The sequence below is a fragment of the Carcharodon carcharias genome, chromosome 13, assembly GCF_017639515.1.
Source record: "Carcharodon carcharias isolate sCarCar2 chromosome 13, sCarCar2.pri, whole genome shotgun sequence".
In the NCBI taxonomy this organism is placed as follows: Eukaryota; Metazoa; Chordata; class Chondrichthyes; order Lamniformes; family Lamnidae; genus Carcharodon; species Carcharodon carcharias.
In genome coordinates this window covers 1,521,446-1,540,216 of record NC_054479.1, presented here as the reverse complement: position 1 = coordinate 1,540,216, position 18,771 = coordinate 1,521,446, and the positions used below count along the sequence as shown (strand labels likewise).

The window sequence follows — 18,771 nt, the reverse complement described above, 5'->3', positions numbered from 1 at the left end:
TTCTGTAGGGAAACCAAATCATAGAACTAGAAAGGTCCCAATGGTTGATCCCTGATTTATCCTGAGTTAGCTGAGCAAGGGCTGGACATTGATGGGAGTGCTCACAGGGTTGACTGTACAACTGAATAAAATATTGGTCCAGAATTTTGTGGAGTGGGACATCTCATGGCATACTCAGTTACAGTTGTTCTTGGACACTTCAGCTCAAAATTTTATTTTGCTGCATTTGCAAGCTGCTAACAGCATAGCAAGAGAAATGGGGCATTTGGGACCTTGGTAATCAATGGGACAAACAGCTTATCACCTTCAACAATGAGATCTAAAGATTGAGAAATAAGCAGAGGAAGGACGAAGAGGGAGGGTTAATTAGAGTAGGTGAATTCAATGTCAACTTAGAGAAATAAAGAGAAGAAAGATTGGATTTAAGAGAGAGAAAAAAGACAAAAAGTAAAATTAAAAATTAAAAATTTAAAAAATTGATATTTTTAAAATCATCAACAACAATTCATTACCTGAATGAATGTGACCCCTGTGATGTGACAATAAAGGTAGGGACCCATTTGTCTAACTGAAAGAGGAAGAGGGACAAAAAAAAGGGAGAGCATTGCCATGTTCTTAAAAAGATCACTGCTTGTTATACAGACTTTCGTAGAAGAAGTTCAAGCCATTTGCACCAAGATGACGTCCGCTACTCTACAGTTGTACAATTTGATTGTACAAGAGTTGCCTCCTACTCCTTCGAAATTTCACTACATCTTCAATCTGCGAGACCTATCCAGAGTGTATGGTGGACTTGTCCTTGCAACTCCTGAGAGGTGAGGATTAAAGGGCTGAGTTTGTTTGATGTTATTTTATTGAAGGTTATTATCTTAACTATTATCTTGCCATGTGTCATTTGTGGTTCAGTTGGTAACCTAATTGCCTTTGAGTCACAAGGTTCCGTTTTCCAGTTTCCAGTTCCAGGGTGGAATTTTCTAGTCCCCCCCTGTGGTGGGTTAAATGGTGGTGGTGTGGGGAACAATGCGGCCGGAGCCGAAAAATTGGTTTCCCGCCAGTGTGAAATGATGGTGGGAATGTACATTTCATCCTGTCATGGCAGGTTGCCATTCCTGCCAGAGGCTGGCGTGAAACTGTTTTGCATCTCGTTAATGGGATGCAGATGAAGGCCTGACCAGAATTGTTCCCCCCCCACTGTCTGAATTTTTTGCGCTGTTGCGCTGTCAGTGGGATATCCCACCAGTCTGGAACACGTCCGGACCAATATAGCATGCACATGTTGGGACTTACCTGAAGAAGGTCTGGGGCAGCCTGTGGAGATTGGAAGATCGAGGCCTCCAGCGATCGTGGATCCAGGAACATCTTGTGCAGCAGTGGGTGGGTGGAGCATCAGCCATGTGGATATTCTTGCTGCAGTTGCTTCCAGGAGGTGGATCTTCAGGCTGCAGGTGAGCGGCTACAGCGGGTACTGTTGGACGGCGATGGTGCTCAGGGTTGGGGAGGGGGGATTAGACAGGGAGGAGAGGAATGAAGAGGTGGGGCAGGTGTGGAGGCCTGAAGAGAGGCGGGCAAGGTTGTGGTGATAGGGAAAAGAGAATGATACTGTGGGGATCATGGAATGGGTGAGCTGGTATGGAGCAGGAAGGTGGGAAGGGGCATGCTAGAGAGCAGGTGGGGGATACAGCTATACAGGTGGGAATGGGCATGATGGCGGTATGCCGGTGTGAACGGGCTTGGGGGGGTTGAGGGTAAAGGGGTTCAGATGGAGGGGTCTTTGGTCAACTGATGAGTCTTGGGGGACATACTGAGGGATAGGAAGGGATGGTGAAGGTTAAAAGGGGCAATGGGAGCCGGTAGGGTAGGAGGGTGAGGGTTTGCCGATGACCGGTGAAAGGCATTAAGGATCGTTGGAGGGGATATGGAAGGAGAAGCAGATTGTGGAGGTCAGCAGAAAAGGACCCGGCTTATTTTGGCAGTCTTGGTGTGGGGCAGCTGCTCCATCTGCGTTCACAGAGGACGAAGCTAAAGAGGTCGCGTGCAAGGGCCGGAGACCCCCAGAAAGTCCTGAGTGCAGGTTTCGGGGGTGTCCAATGATCGCTCCTCCTTCCTTTGTGTGCCCCAGGGTCCTTGCCTGACTCTGGCACCACTTCATCAGACAGCAGACAGATGGACTCCTCCGCTTCACATGCCACTCTTTTTAGGGCCTCCGACACCTCCGCCTGGTGTTCCCCTGCCTCTTGCAGTATCCCCAGCATCTCGTGGACAGCCCATCCCAGAGACTCATCATCTGACTTGGACGTTACAGATGCCTCCTCCCCATCAGTCCTCTAAGTGCCAGTGAGCTTGGCTGACCTTACTTCCTCCTCTTGTGGACATGTGTTCTTGCAATGACCCCCAGAATGAGAGATCCTGCCTGAATGACCCATAATACCCACCAAGGTGTGTGTCTCTGTGCTGGTCGAGGGTGCACGTGACTGCTATGACGCCTCTATAGGTGCACTTCTTTCCTCCTCCCCAATGTGTTTGGTTCTCTGTGGGTTGCAGAAACTGCTGGACAGAGTTTCTTCTTGTTCCAGCGCCCTTTTCCTGCTAGCACCTTTTAGTTGAGAGAGGAGCAAGCAAGTGACTGCATGAGCTGCCTTCAACATGTGGGAATGCATAGCCCTTAGGTTTCTGTGACATGCTTAGATCTTTGCTGGATGGAGGCTGCCTGCTGACCTCGCCTTGTTATTGGCAGGCAATCTCCTCCTTCAAAGGTGGGCAAGTTAATTTCCAGGCACCTTTTAAATATGGTGCTTGAATATGACAGCAGGGCACACACCATCCAGCCCGCCCTGCTGCAAATACATTGGGAAACTCCCGACCGCATAATTAATTAGGGCGGCATTGCGTGATGCGCAAATTCCCACTGGCTTTCATGGCAGGAGATAACTCCGGTTCCCGCCCTGACCGCAGGACGTGGTCCGGAATGGAAACTCCCACCCCCAGTCTAGGATTTGAGCTTAAAAATGAAGGCTGATGATCTAGTGTAGTACTGAGGGTGTGCTGCACAGTTGGAGGTTTTGGATGAAATATTAAACTGCCTTGCCAAGTGGATGTCTGGAAGAACAGGGGAGTTATCCCTGGTGTCCTGCAAAAACTTATCCCTCAATCGACATCACAAAAACTGACTATCAGGTCATTAACACTTTGCAGTTTGCGGGAATTTGCTGAGTGCAAATTGGCTGCTTTGTTTCCTAAATAATAACAGTGACTATACTTCAAAAGTACTTCATTGGCTGTAAAGTACTTTGAGATGTCTGGGGTTCATAAATACAAGTCTTCTTTATTTTTACCTGTGATTGGCTTGGGATCATTAAGGAAAGTAGAAGAAAGGTGCGGCACCTTTTTCATCTTCAGCGCTTCACATACAACAAAATATTTCTAAAATGTAATCACTGTTATAATGTAGGCAACATCACAGCAAGATTCTACAAATTGCAATGAAATGAATGACAAGGTAATCTAGTTTAATGCTGTTCTTTGAGGCATAATTGTTGGACAGAACAGCAGAAGATTCCCTTCTCTTCTTGGAATAGCTATCAGATACTTTACAGTTACCTGATGGTCACGGTTTAATGTATCATCTGAAATCCAACACTCCAGGCACCAGATGACTCCCTTAGTACTTAGTGATAGCTTAGGGTATGCACTGGTGTCTCTGGAATGGGACTTAAACCCATCACGTTCTGAATCATAGATGAGACTGCTACCTACTGAGCCAAGGTTGGCACCAAATATTTACATGCAGATTGCATCCTTTAAGCTGTCAGGAGAATATTGCAAATATGTTCACCTGCCTTTGACATAACAACACTTTTAGTACATGTAGTATGACAATGCTGTTGGGAAAAGGTCCATTTTCTACTCTAATTTAGTTTATGTGTTTAGTGTCTATACTCTGCTTTGGAGATGTTTCTATTTTTATTATTTCATCAATTGCATCGCACAACCCCGATCCGCCTTTGGTAACCTGACAGCGAAAGTTGCAGTGGTGTAGTGTAATGGCACTGGACTGGGATCCCACACTCCATACGTACCTGCTTCACCCATGCCTCATCCCTGACTCTGCAGTCTCACTCAGGGACTCTCTGCATGTTGCTCTCCCTTTCTTACAGCCATAGCTCTCAAAACTGTCAGGCAGCACCATCTGCTGGGCAAAAGAATACAAACCCTGGACAAGGCAAGAATGTGATTGTCAAATGTGATTGACTGTCTGCAGATGTCAGGTTAGAGATAGAGAAACCTCACCGAGAAAAAGATTTAATCATTCATTCGCTTTATTAAGGATTTTAACAATATACATATATTTAGAGGACCAATGTTTATTGTCCATATCATCATTGTTGAGTTTTGGCTCAATTCTGTTCTTTCTCAATGTTTAAATCTCCTGGTTTTGGTCAATTTTAATCACCTTGGATATTTTTCTGTGTTAAAGGTGCTACATAGGAACAGGGGGAGGCCACTGGGCCCCTCAAGCCTGTTCGGTCACTCAATTAGATCATTGCTGCTCTGTACCTCGATTTACCCACCTGTACTCCATATCCCTCGATACCTTTACCAAATAAAATTCTATCAATCCCAGGCTAGAAAGCTCCAACAGCCCTCCAGCACCCACAGCCTTTTGGGGGAGAGAGTTCCAGATGTTATTACCCTCTGTGTGAAGAAGCACTTTCTGATTTTCCCTCCCAAATGACAGGTATATTTTGAAGATTGTACCTCCTTGTTCTGGATTCCCCCACCAGAGAAAATCGTTTCTTTGCATCTATGCTGCCAAATCCTTTTATCATTAACACTTCAATCAGATCATCAATTAATCTTTTAAACTCAAGTTTCTGCCAAATTTATGCAATTTGCCCTCATAATTTAAGCTTAAACTGTGGTATCATTCTGGTGATCTGCCCTGTACCTACTCTAAGGCCATTGTATCTTTCCTGAATGCCCAGGACCTGAGCTGTTATATGAATGTAACTTGTTGGTTTTTAACTTCTGTTGTTTGTCACCAAACATATCACATAATTTCTTCCTCTGTCATCCCAATTCTCTTCTAATCATTAGTTGTGGTTCCCTGCTGAAATTGGCTGGCTCATTTTCTACAGGGATCTAATCTGGTACTTTCGTGGTTTGCGCAGTTCTGTCCCAGCCCAAGTGCTTGATCTTTGTGGGGGTACTAAGCAACGTTCTTGAAATGTAATTTGGCTCATATCTGTTTAATTAATGATTTATTTGTATTCTGAGTGGCCTTCGTGTTGGTGGAACCGCTACAGCATTAGGCATATTAGGAGGAGCTCTTTGAGCCCCTCAAGCCTGCTCAGGTAGATGATGGCTGATGGCTGATGTGTGCTTCAACTCCATTTAGTTGCCCTAGCTCTATATCCCTGATAGCCTTACCCAACAAAAATTTAGCGGTCCTTGATTTGGAAAGTTCCAGTTGTCTCCCAGCATTCACCGGAGGAGTGAGTTCCAGATTTCTGCCTTCTTCATATAAGATTGATTATTTGTTCATTTATTAACTTGTACTCACAATTACTCTTGCCCTTCCAATATTTGCTAAGGTTTCAGACAGTTGGACAGATGGTCAGACTCTGGAGGAATGAATGTCTTCGAGTGTTCCATGACAGGCTCATTAATGAAGTAGACAAAAAGCTGGTTAGTATAAAAATCAACTAAGGGATCCAACAGTGACATTGGACTGAATTTTCCCAGCCCTATGGCAATGGGCTGGGTGGTGGGTGGGCTGGCAATATGATGGGACAAAGTGTCAATAAGAGATAAGCCTGATGCCTTCCCGCCACCATGGCATATTACATGCTGGACAGCCAATTGAACAATTTAATGGCCCAATTAGGCCACTTCCCACTCCCTGCAGGCATTTTGCATGGGTCGGGATGAGTGACCACCAGATAAACCATAATGCTCTCCCGCTAGGTTCACTAGTTGTGTCCTCTTTAATGGGTGCTCCATGGCCTACAGAAGGGTCTCCTGCAGCATCAGTTGTTGACCCTGAGCCTGAATTGGCCCTGCTGTAAATCCCCCCATTCCCCAAGGTTCCCCCGGCAGTGGGTCTTCATCCTCCTCTGAAAAGTTCAGACCCTTATTTCAGACAATACACATTTCTGCACCATTTTGTGATAACTTTCTCCTCAATGTAGTTATGCAGGTCAACAATATATTAGGACCACAAAATACATTTAAATTTGTGATATTTAAGCCTACAAAAATTTGATTTGTTAAGGTGAATTTTTCTAAAATGTATCAAAAATTGCTCACTCAATATCCTTTCCTTTAATTTTTTTTTCATTGTTTTTGTATTTTAAGGTTCAAGGCCATTGTGCAAAATTAATAGAGGAACATTTCCCAAGTGTTTTGGAGCAAGCCTTAAGGGATCCAATACTGTTTGGAGACTATCGAACTTTCATGAACGACGGAGAACCTCGTATTTATGAAGATATTCAGGATTACGAGGCAGCTAAAGCTCTGTTTCAGGTATACAGTAAAAGCTGACAATTTATTGCAAGAAGGTAAAGCCTGATAATGACTTTTGTTTAAGGAGTCAGTCACAATTTTCATTAGAGCTCAAAGCAATCCACCCCCTTTGAAAAACGTGGTAAAAAATATGTATATTTACAGAGCATTGATATCCCTCACATGCAGTACCTCTGTGACAATAACAATTAGGAATGGTCCTAGCGAGGACCTACAAATCAGAGAAATATTTCATAGTATATTTGATGCAAAGATTTCAATCAGTGCCACATTGATATTTGAGTTATTTTACTTTGAATGCAGCATCATTGCTAGTTTTGACCAACTTTCTGTCACACCTCTGAGTTCCAGCCTCTTTCCAGAGACTTGAGCATGTGTTTTGTGTTGACATTCTAGTGTAGTGCTGATGGAGTATGGCACTGTCTCAGTTCCTGTATGCCTGCTCAGAGCTGGGTGTTGAAGAACTCATGGCACCAGCTCCCAGTGTCCTGGCTAACATTCCTACTCCACCAAAAACAGATTTAATGATCAATGCTGTTTGTGGGATCTTACTATACACAAAATGGCTGTTGCATTTGCTTACATAACAGCAGCAGCTGTATGCACAGTAATTCATTGGAAGTGAACATTTTGAGATGTTTCTGAGAAATATGAGAGTAGGTGAATGCAAGTATATCTTATTTTAAACTGAAAGCAATCCAGTCTTCATTTGGAACACCTTCGGTCTGTCCGCAAGCATTACCAGACCTCCCTGTCGCTTGCCATTTCAACACTCCACCCTGCTCTCATGCCCACATGTCTGTCCTTGGCTTGCTGTATTGTTCCAGTGAAGCTCAACGCAAACTGGAGGAACAGCACCTCATCTTCCGACTAGGCACTTTACAGCCTTCCGGACTGAATATTGAGTTCAAAAATTTTAGATCATGAACTCTCCCCTCCATCCCCACCTCCTTTCCAATCCCCCTTTTTTCCAATAATTTATATAGATTTTTCTTTTCCCACCTATTTCCATTATTTTTAAATATATTTCCATCCATTGTTTTATCTCTACCTTTTAGCCTATTTCGATCCCTTCCCCCACCCCATCCCCACTAGGGCTATCTGTATCTTGTTCGTCCTGCTTTCTACCCTTAATGTCACCTATTAGCACATTTCTTAGCTAATATCACCCCCGTCAACACCTCTTTCTCCTTTTGTCTATGACATCTTTTGGCAATCTCCGCCTATCACTGGCCCTCTATCCAGGTCTACATGTCCCACCCCCACCCCCCCTTAAGCCAGCTTATATTTCACCTCTCTTCTATTTTTCCTTAGTTCTATTGAAGAGTCATACGGACTCGAAACATTAACTGTGCTCCTCTCCGCAGATGCTGTCAGACCTGCTGAGTTTTTGCAGGTATTTTTATTTTCGTTTTTGCTTTCATTTGGCTTTGAGTGCACTGAGAGTATTGCATTCAAGTATAAGAAGTCAATAGTTAAATTTGATATATTCTTTAATAGGAAATTTTGGAAGAGTACAATGAATTCAAGGCTCATATGAACTTGGTGTTATTTGACGATGCTCTGGAGCACTTGACCCGTGTTCATCGCATAATCAGAATGGATCGTGGCCATGCCCTGCTTGTTGGTGTTGGTGGATCAGGCAAGCAGTCTCTGACTAAACTGGCTGCATTCACAGCTAATTGCGAGGTAAGTGGCTATATTCCCTGCAAAATACACAGCTCGCATTGTGATAAATGCCACAAGACTGCAATTTATATTAAATGGTGCTATATAAAGGCTGAGTGAAGAGTGAACATTTCTGTATAGAATACAACACTGATGAAACCAGCTTATATTTCACCTCTTTTCCATTTTTCCTTCGTTCTGTTGAAGAGTCATACGGACTCAAAACATTAACTGTGTTCCTCTCCGCAGATGCTGTCAGACCTGCTGAGTTTTTCCAGGTATTTTTATTATTATTATTACTGTAACGTTTCTGTTTTGTTCATATCAGATTTTTGAGATTGTGCTGAGTCGTGGTTATGGGGAAACTAATTTGCGAGATGATTTGAAGGCCCTGTATTTGAAACTGGGTATCGAGAACAAGCCAACAGTCTTCCTCTTTACAGATGCACATGTGGCAGAGGAAGGATTTCTGGAGCTGATAAATAACATGTTAACCTCAGGTAAACTAAGAACAACACTAACCAGCACATTCAAAGGTGGCATGGCTGAAATCTTCCTTAATTGGCTTTCTAGATTCAAATAGTTGGTCTCATGTTGACACTACCATGATGGAGGAAAGTTAACTTAATGAAGCTATCTACTTTTATGCCGTTTCTGTTTTGTAAACATTAGTTGGAAATATTTGTAGTTACATATCAGGCATTGAAAAGTTCAGGGTTGACATAGCCAATAGGAGGAGCAGGAGCATTGATAATTCCTGAAACTGTTTTCTAAAATGTTGAAATATTTAAGATATTCTTGTCCAACTGGTTTTTATGGGCCAAATCTTACGTGGAATGGCAATCACCTTGGATTGCCACTCTGCTCCTTTCTACATACCTTGGTCTGGAGCTGCATGTTTCTCACCCGGACTTCTGACCTGGGGCCTGTTGAGAAATGTGTAGCTTAGTTGCTCCTGGAGGTCTTCAGTGCAGCGCAGGAATGTCGGGGGAATTGAAGCCCTGCACTCTTTTTACAGCACGAGCTGCCGTAGACCATTAAGTTTAAATGTCCCAGCCAATTTGACAGGGGAGAAGGTTTAGTGTGTAATGTAAATGGGTAGGATGGGTTGGAGGTTAGGGAGGATGTCGGATGGTTGGGGGGCTGTCAAGGTTGGGGTAGTCAGGGGTGGGACGACGGTGTGGTGGGGGAGTAGTCAGGCAATTGGGGGTAGTTGGTTGGTCAGGGGGGTAGTCAGGGGTCAGGAGTGTGGTGGAGTAGTTGGGTTGGGAGGGTTGGCGGGGTGGGATGGTGTGGTGGGGCTCCGGGGGGGTGGGGTCAGTTGTATCATTACCCAGGAGTTATAACTGGTTTTAAACCTTCTAACCTTTCCTGGGTAACTATTCTGCTCAGAGAGTTGGAATCATCCAAAGTCTCTGACTTTAAATTGGAGTTTTGGAGGGTTACAGATGCGGTGTAATTGCCCAACAGAAGTTGAAATCTTCCGGGCAATTCCCATGCAGTTAGTGCCTGGGGACTTCAAAGGGGTCTCTCAGCGCATCTTGCAGGGTACAACCCTGTGGTGAACGGAATATCTGGGCCAGTATTTTTTATAATTTAACATTATTTAATATAAGTTGCCTATATTTTAAACTTTTTTTTGAATGATCGGCTCTGATTAAATTTCGATCAGATTTGATGATGCCTCACTCTTATCACTAAATGTCTAATCAGATGTACAGGAGTTTGTGATAGTAAAAAAAGGTAATAATTTTAGTTTCTCTGACAAACCTGTTCTCGTTTGCAACATCAGGTCAACTAAGGCTATTCAAATTGTTTGACTGTTTTAACAATAATAAAGCAATACACTGTCTTAAGATTTATAATTGGCTTAGTAGATAGCTCTTAGTTTGTTTCACAATTTTGGGGTTGAAAACTAACCTACTTACTGTGGGGTCAGCATTGTGTCACACTGGTGTAGGACTCTGACAGAGTGTGTTTGTTGAACTGTCCTGAGCTGTAAAGGAGGCTGCAGTGTGAAAGCAAACTGATGGGTATTCTCTTTTTATTCTTTTGCAGGAATAGTCCCAGCACTTTTTCCAGATGAAGAGAAGGAGTCTATTTTAGGACAGATAAGAGATGAAGCTATGAAAGCTGGTACTAGTCCAGCAAAAGAGAATATCTGGCAGTACTTTGTTAATAAGAGTGCCAGTAATCTGCACATAATACTGGGCATGTCACCTGTTGATGAAACACTACGGAGACGATGCAGAAACTTCCCAGGTCTCTGAAACTTGTTTAGCTGCTATGTCATAACTGTGTGTTTTAATATTTATTTCAGGAACAGCTTTTGTATTGACATAAACTAAAATGTTGTATAGCAATTGCATTTAATCTGTAACCAAAGTAGGCTAGTGAGGACAATGTTCAAATTACTGTTTTTACTTAAAAGGAACAAATAATATGAAACACAGGATTCTTTCAATGTCTGGGTGTTGCATCATTCATTCAACTGATGGGGTGAATGTGGGCGAGCCGAGCATTGGCAGGGTGAGGGAGGGATGAGCGTGGGCGGCGTGACCATCGGCAGGGTGAGTGTTGGCGGGGGGGCACATGTTGGTTGAGTGTGGGCATAGTGAGTTTTGCTGAGTGATGTGGGGATGGCGGGGTGAGCTTGAGTGGGCGAGCGTTGTTGGGGAAAGCTTTGGAGGGCCCTTTTAGTACCATGCACAGAAAATGCTGGAAATACTCAGCGGGTCAGGTAGTATCTGTGGAGTGAAACAGAGGCTTGGATTTTTCAGTGTGCCTCACCAGATTTACCATCCCGCCCATGACGGCCCCCTCGAAGCCAGAGTTAACATTTTAGGTCAACGACCCTTCCTCAGTTTTGATGAAGGTGGCGCTGCCGAGTACAGAAGAGCTGCCGGCCTCTGATTGACTGGAAGCTCTTGGCGGGCACCCGGGGTTCTTGATCCCAGGGGAAGCCCTGCTACTGGCCTGATGAATGCCTGAGTGGCACAAGATGTGGTGGGCCTTCTCTTAAAGAGGCAATGCGGGGCTCTCTCTGGCTGAGACCCTCATTGCCTCCAGAAGATATAACCCCAAATCTCTCAGTCCATTTATTACTTTACAAACAAAAGGCTACGGTAGTGGTTATGCTTCTGGAATAGTAAGAATGAGACTCGGACTATTAACCCAGAGAATGTGAGTTTTTGTGACACCATGGAAATTTGAGAATTTGAATTCAGTTTTTAAGAAAAATCTGAAAATAAGGAAAACAGTTGGACTCGGTCAATCTGATTGTGAAACTTCAAATGGTTGTAAAAACCCAACTGATTAATTAATGTCCCTTCAGCGAAGGAAATCTGCCATCCTTACCCAGCCTGGGGCAATATGTGACTCAAGTTCCACACTAGCCTTTTAATTGCTCTCTGAAGTGAACCAGAAAATCACTGAGTCCAGTTGTAACAAACTGGCTGACGTTCAAAAAGAATAATAAATAGCGACCTTACTGATGGTATCCACATCTTGAGAATGGATAAAAAAGAGAGAGCTAACAAAGATTTTAGGCCCCTTTGAAGTATGAAAGCACTGCCTGCTGAATGTCCAAATTCAAGATTATGGTTTTTGGCTCTCAGTGATTTTTTTCTGTTTATAAATAGATATTTTTGTAGTCTTGTTGCCATTTCATTTCATATGTGTTAAGTGGCTCAAAAACTGCATATTTAGCTGTTAAACAATATAAGAGGCAGACTGCCTGAACCACCTGACCTGTTCTTTGCTGCAAATGTCCAGTTCTCTGACTGAAAGAGATTTCTCTGTTCCAGGTCTGGTGAATAACACTGGCATCGACTGGTTTTTACCTTGGCCTCGACAGGCTCTGCTCGCTGTTGTGCAGTCATTCTTAGGTGAGGAAAAAACAATTTGCTAATCGACCTAATGACAAATACTGGATTCGATTTTCAAAGTGGGTTTGGGAACCTGACACCCAGATGAATTCTAGGTCCTTACTTCGTGCTTGAATTGTGTTGCTCTCAGAACACTATTTTTAAAGGTAAACGGGCGGATTGGGTGGCAAGCGAGCAGGGCACCCGATTGGAGGCAACTAGCACCTCCAGGAGGTGGGAGCTGTCTGTCTGACACCAGCTGCCAAGGAGAGCAGGCAGCTCATGAAAGGCCAGGAGGATAAAGATGGTGCAAAGTTACCATGCATACCAAGTGGAGCTCAACCCGGTGCTAATTAACCCTTCAAACATATGAACATACGAGCAAGGAGCAGGAATAGGCCACTCGGCCCCTTGACCCTGCTCCGCCATTCAATAAGATCATGGCTGATCTGAATGTAACCTGCTGTATGTCCCTGATACAAATGTCTCAGAAAAATACAGATGGAAATCAACTTTACTTTTACCCACAGTGACCCTAACAGCTGTGCACTCAGCTGCTTTGCTTTGTCTGGAATAAAGAATGAAAATCCCATTCTGTTCCTTACAGGCCTCATAAGCTCCTTAAGGAGCCATTAATTGGCGGCAATTTTTTTTTGTTCCCTCTCCCCTACAGTTCCTTTCAAAATTGCAAAACTGTCCATCCTGGAAAGAAACGTTCAAATTTCAGCCATCCCTGTTCTTACCTCCACTGGCAATTGAAAATCCATCCTGCTGTTTCTTCTGTATATAATCATAAATTTGTCAAGTCAAAGTGACATTCAGGAAGGATACCACCTTGTGCGTGTAACATTAGCTAAATAAGTCCATAAGGCCGTAAGTGGAACACTGAAAGATTCATACAAGGGCATTTTGCACTGCTATCCTTTACAATATTAAGCTGTACTGCTGAAAGTGAAGTAACTGACTGGGATGGATCTATACTGAGGCTCATTTAATTGTTGTTTTTCATTTCAGGAAAGAATCCAATGATTCCTACTGAACATTTTGAGAATGTGATAGACCATGTGGTTATGGTGCATGGCTCTGTCGAAAGGTACAGTCTGCAGTTCCTGCAGAAGCTAAGGCGCAGCAACTATGTTACTCCAAAAAATTACCTGGACTTCATCCATACGTACGCTAGATTACTAGATGAGAAAGATCAATTCATTTTGGGTAGGAGCATATCTTTTGACAACATAAATACTGAAGCTAGACATTTGAAAAAGTATTCTCATGGAGAAAATAAATAATTCTGAGGGGCATGGACAGGGTGGATAGGGAGCAGCTGTTCCCCTTAGTTGAAGGGTCAGTTACAAGGGGGCATAAGTTCAAGGTGAGGGGCAGGAGGTTTAGGGGGGTTGTGAGGAAGAACTTTTTTACCCAGAGGGTGGTGATGGTCTGGAATGCACTGCCTGGGAGGGTGGTGGAGGTGGTTTGCCTCACATCCTTTAAAAAGTACCTGGGTGAGCACTTGGCACGTCATAACATTCAAGGCTATGGGCCATTTGCTGGTAAATGGGATTAGGTAGGTAGGTCAGGTGTTTCTCACATGTCGATGCAGACTCGATGGGCCGAAGGGCCTCTTCTGCACTGTGAGATTCTGTGATTCTGATTCTGTGATTCTTTTTAAATCATTCCAACATTTACTCTTAACATAAACTTGTGATCAAAATGTTGACATTTGTTTCACTGTGCTGACATTTAATTGAACAATGCAGAAAACATAATAAGTTCCTTATGGTGCCTTCTACAGCAATAACTTGCCTTGATATAGCATCGTTAATGCAGAAACATATCTCAAGGTGCTTCACAGAGATGCATTCAGACAAAAATGGATGCTGAACTGAAGAAGGTGAGGTCAGGAGGGGTGACCAAAGCTTGCTCGAAGAGGTGGGTTTTAAGGAAAATCTGAAAAAGGAGGTAATGAAATTAGGCAGGCAGAGAGATATGGGCAGGGAATTCCCAAGCTCACAGTCCAGACAGCTGAATGCATGGGTGTCAGTTGTGTAGCAAAAGGGGTGGGAAGAGGCACTAGATGTTCTGGCTGCAATTTCTGGCTGCAATTGTACAGGTAAGAGGGCCAGCGTTTATTGCCCATCCCTAGATTGCCCTTGAGATGGTGGTGGTGAGCTGCCTTCTTGAATTGTGCAGTCCATGTGGTGTAGGTACACCCACAGTGCTGTTAAGGAGGGAGTTCCAGGATTTTGACCCTGCGACAGTGAAGGAACGGCCGATATATTTCCAAGTTAGGATGGTGAGTGCCTTGGAGGGGAGCTTCCAGGTGGTGGTGTTCCCATCTATCTGCTGCCCTTGTCCTTCTAGGTGGTAGTGGTCATGGGTTGGGAAGGTGCTTTCAAAGGAGCCTTGGTGAATTCCTGCAGTGCATCTTGTAGATGGTACACACTGCTGCCACTGTGCATCGGTGGTGGAGGGAGTGACAGTGGATGTGGTGCCAATCAAGCAGGCTGCTTTGTCTTGCATGGTGTCAAGCTTCTTGAATGTTGTGGGCACTGCACTCATCCAGGCAAATGGGGAGTATTCCATTACACTCATGACTTGTGCCTTGTAGATGGTAGACTAAATTTGGGGAGTCAGGAGGCGAGTTGCTCGTCACATGATTCCTAGCCTCTAACCTGCTCTTGTAGCCACAGTATTTATATGGCTAATCCAGTTCAGTTTCTGGTCAAAGTTAACCCCGGGATGTTGATAGTGGGGGATTCAGTGATGGTAATGCTGTTGAACATCAAGGGGCAATGGTTGGATTCTCTCTTGTTGGAGATGGTCATTGCCTGACACTTGTGTGGCACGAATGTTTCTTGCCACTTGACAGCCCAAGCCTGCATGTTGTCCAGGTCTTGCTGCATTTGGACATGGACTGCGTCAGTGTCTGAGGAGTTGTGAATGGTGCTGAACATTGTGCAATCATCAGTGAACATCCCCATTTCTGACCTTATGATGGAAGGAAGGTCATTGATGAAGCAGCTGAAGATGGTTGGGCCGAGGACACTACCCTGAGGAACTCCTGCAGTAATGTCCTGGAACTGAGATGACTGACCTCCAACAACCACAACCAACTTCCTTTGTGCTAGGTATGACTCCAACCAGCAGAGAGTTTTCTCCCTGATTCCCATTGACTCCAGTTTTGCTAAGGCTCCTTGATGTCAAGGGCGGTCAATCTCACCTCACCTTGGGAGTTCAGGTCATTTGTCCATATTTGAACCAAGGCTGTAATGAGGTCAGGAACCGAGTGCCCCTGGTGGAACCCAAACTGGGCATCAGTGAGCAGGTTATTGCTAAGCAAGTGCTGCTTGATAGCACTGTTGATGACCCCTTCCATTACTTTACTGGTGATGAAGTTTAGACTGATGGGGCAGTAATTGGCCAGGTTGGATTTGTCCTGTTTTTTGTATACAGGACATACTTGGTTAATTTCCAGCTAGCAGGGTAGATGCCAGTGTTGTAGCTGTACTGGAATAGCGTGGTGTCAGTTGGGTTTTTAAGGTCTTAACTGGCCTTTTAATTAATGGCGGGTGTGGCTCCGTCTCCTGTGTGCGTCTGTTGACCGATATGTTGCGTGAATGCGTGATGACATCGGGACCCCTCTCCGACATCATTGCATGTCATATATGCTTGAGTGTGTCGGACGTACTCCTGTGCGCTGAGTGAAAAATTCTGGCCGAGAAGAACAAAATTCCATCGTGTGGTTGAGGGGTGGGGTTTGTGATGGGGGTGGTGGTTGTGGGTGGGGTTGGTGGTTGTGGTTGTGGGATGGTGGTTGTGGTTTGGGGGGTAGTAGTTATGGATGGAGGGTGGTGCTTATGGGTGGAGGGTGATGGTTGTGGTTAGGGGATGGAGGTCATGGGTGGTTGATGATGGTTGTGGCCTGGGGATGGCGGTTGTGGTTGGGGGGTGGTGGCTGTGGGTGGGGGCTTGATGGTTGTGGGTGGGTATTTGTAGGGTTAGATGGTATAGAGATGGGGACTGGCAAGGCTGTAAAGATTTTTAAGCCCGCGGATAAAGGCATAGAGTTTGTGGTGGCAGTCAAAGACAATAACTTTCAACTTCTCAACATTCAACAAAAGGAAATTACAGTTCATCCAAGACTGGATATTGAAGAAACAGCCTAATAACACAGACAGCACAGGGATCTGAAGAGTTCAGTAGAGACAGATCTGAGGTCATCAACATTAATGTGAATGATGACCTCATTTCAGGAAATGAGGTCATCAAGGAGCAGCATGTAGATGAGAAAGCAGGGGTGGGGTGGTGGGCAATAGAGCTCCAAAAGTAACGGTGCAGGGCTGGGCGGAAAAGCTATAACAAGAGACACTCTGGCTACAGTAGATGGGTAAGAAGAGAACCAATTGAGAGCAGTTCTTCTGGGCTGGACAGCAGAGGAGAGCTGCTGGAGAAGGATGATATGGTTGAACATTTCAAAGGCTGCAGACCAGTAAGGGAGGATAAGGAGGCACAGTACACCATCGCCATAGTCAGGGAGGTTGCCATTTTCAGTTTGCTTAGTGCTGTTTCAGTGCAATGGGAGTGAAGGAAACCTGATTGGAGAGGTTCAAACATGGAGGTTCAGGAAAGATAGGATTTGGGAGGCAACAACAAGCAATTTTGGAAAAGGAAAAGGATTTGGAGATGTGGCAGTCATTTACAAGGTCAGAGGGGTTGAAGGTGAGCTTTTAATGGAGGATTGATGGTGGTGGTCTAGAAAGTGAGAGGGACATGGCACCTGAGGAGAGGGAACCAATATAGTGTTGGCTAGAATGGGGGTAAGACAGTGAAATTGGGCGGACAGCAGTTTAGTGAGAGATGGATTAAACATTTAGGAGGTGGGTCCCATGAACAAGATGAGCTTGGAGAATGAAGGGAGATAAAAGAGGAATCAGGAGATGTAAAAGCAAAGTGCAGTTCACAACTAAGACTCCCCTTAGGGGAGTTTTGGCTTGGTGTGGGGATGGGAAAGGTGAGGGAAGGGGAGGGAAGCAGCAGAGGCAACTGAACAGATACTCTCAATCTTCGTGACAAACGTCCATGACGCTTGGTGAACAAAGCCAAATTCAAACCTTAAGCTGCTTTCTTTCATGTTAAGAACAGCCATGATGAACACACTCACTTAATTTAATTTACCCTCACATAATACAAAATGAAGAGCACCTTGGCTCGCTTGCGTGAGACATCAGACTTAATTTACACAAATTGCCAACTGTCCTCCAGCATGTCCAACTTCTTGACTCAGGTCGAAGCTGACAGAATTACATTTGACAAAGGCTTTGCAGCTGCCTTGTTTCAACAAGTGTCTCTCCCTGTCTATCTATGTCCCTGCTTCTGTCTGATCACCCTCTGTTCCCAACCAATGGGTTCAAAGACATAGCACAAAGGATATGAGGTGTTTTTTGATTGTCAATGAACTGCTTATTATGTACAGTTTTTTGGAAAAAATATCAAAGCTAGCTTATCAAGCTCACTCACTTTTCCAGAACTGCTTCATCCAATTCAGGGTCGCAGGGTCATACAGATTCAAAATGTTAACTGTTTCCCTCTCTACAGAAGCTGTCAGACCTGCTGAGTTTTTCCAGCTGTTTATGTTATTTATTTCAGATCTCCAGTATTTTGCTTTTTTCAGGGTCTTTGCTGTAAAGAGCAGGCAGCACTCCCAACAGGCAATGGGCATGAGGTGGGGTACACCCAGGACAGGCACCAGTCCATCACAGAACACACACATTCACTGGGGAACAATTTGCCATAGCCGATCCACCTAACCAGCATGTTTTTGGACGGTGGGAGGAAACCAGAGCACCCGGCAGTAACCCTTGCAGACACAGGGAGAACATGCAAACTCCACGCAGACAGACACCCAAGGTCAGGATCAAACCCAGGTCCCCAGATCTGTGAGGCAGCAGCGCTAAGCACTGCGCCACTGTGCTGCCCACTTAACAAGCTCATCCTTTTTAAGCCTGTGCCTATCCTTTGCTTTTAAAAATTGAATATTTGTACTACTTTCTTTCTATGGCAAAATGTCAGAAAATGCCAAAATCTAACTGTTAGATGAGAAGTGAGAGGAACTTCATTTGAATGCATTAAACGTTCTCGTCCTATGGTGTGATTTCTGTTTGAAATACGAGGGGCCAGATTTTCAAAGTGGGGTTGTGAACCCGGTGAGCCAATCTAAACTCCATTGACTATGGCAGAACCGTAAATTCCTGCTGCCGTAAAATTCCACCCAGCATGTCCCAGAGGCATCAGAATCCAAAGATTCCCTCTGGGAATGTGATTTTTAAATTGCGCCAGCACTCATTTCTGATCCCACCAACAATTGAAGATTTGGCTCGAGATGTGTGAATGATTAACATCAACCAACTAAAATTCACTCTCCTTTGCTCTCTCTCTGCAGCTCAGTGTAAGCGCTTGGAGGGTGGATTAGACAAGTTAAAGGAAGCCAGTATTCAGCTTGCAGAATTGAACTTGAAGCTTGCAGAACAAAAGGTTATACTGGCAGAGAAAACAGAAGCCTGTGAAGCTTTATTGGCAGAGATTGCCATCAACACTGCTGTGGGTAAGGCCAGCTTAGCTGGGAGATTTCGGGCACATTCTTAATGATTAGCTGTTAGTTAATATCTCAAAGAGCTAAAGGTAATACTAACACCATTTATCAGCACAAATCTGTGAT

The 18,771-nt window shown here is 44.4% G+C and overlaps 1 protein-coding gene across 1 annotated transcript in view; it reads left to right on the top strand.

Annotated features, from left to right (window-relative positions):
* Nucleotides 1-18,771, top strand: part of dnah10 (dynein axonemal heavy chain 10) — a 317,805-nt gene that overhangs the window by 200,157 nt on the left and 98,877 nt on the right. Inside the window, exons 48-56 of the mRNA XM_041203322.1 lie at nt 643-815; nt 5,592-5,685; nt 6,355-6,522; nt 8,023-8,211; nt 8,519-8,690; nt 10,249-10,452; nt 11,997-12,077; nt 13,071-13,268; nt 18,496-18,657. Coding sequence (XP_041059256.1) covers nt 643-815; nt 5,592-5,685; nt 6,355-6,522; nt 8,023-8,211; nt 8,519-8,690; nt 10,249-10,452; nt 11,997-12,077; nt 13,071-13,268; nt 18,496-18,657 — 1,441 coding nt within the window. The remainder of the gene's footprint in view (nt 1-642; nt 816-5,591; nt 5,686-6,354; nt 6,523-8,022; nt 8,212-8,518; nt 8,691-10,248; nt 10,453-11,996; nt 12,078-13,070; nt 13,269-18,495; nt 18,658-18,771) is intronic.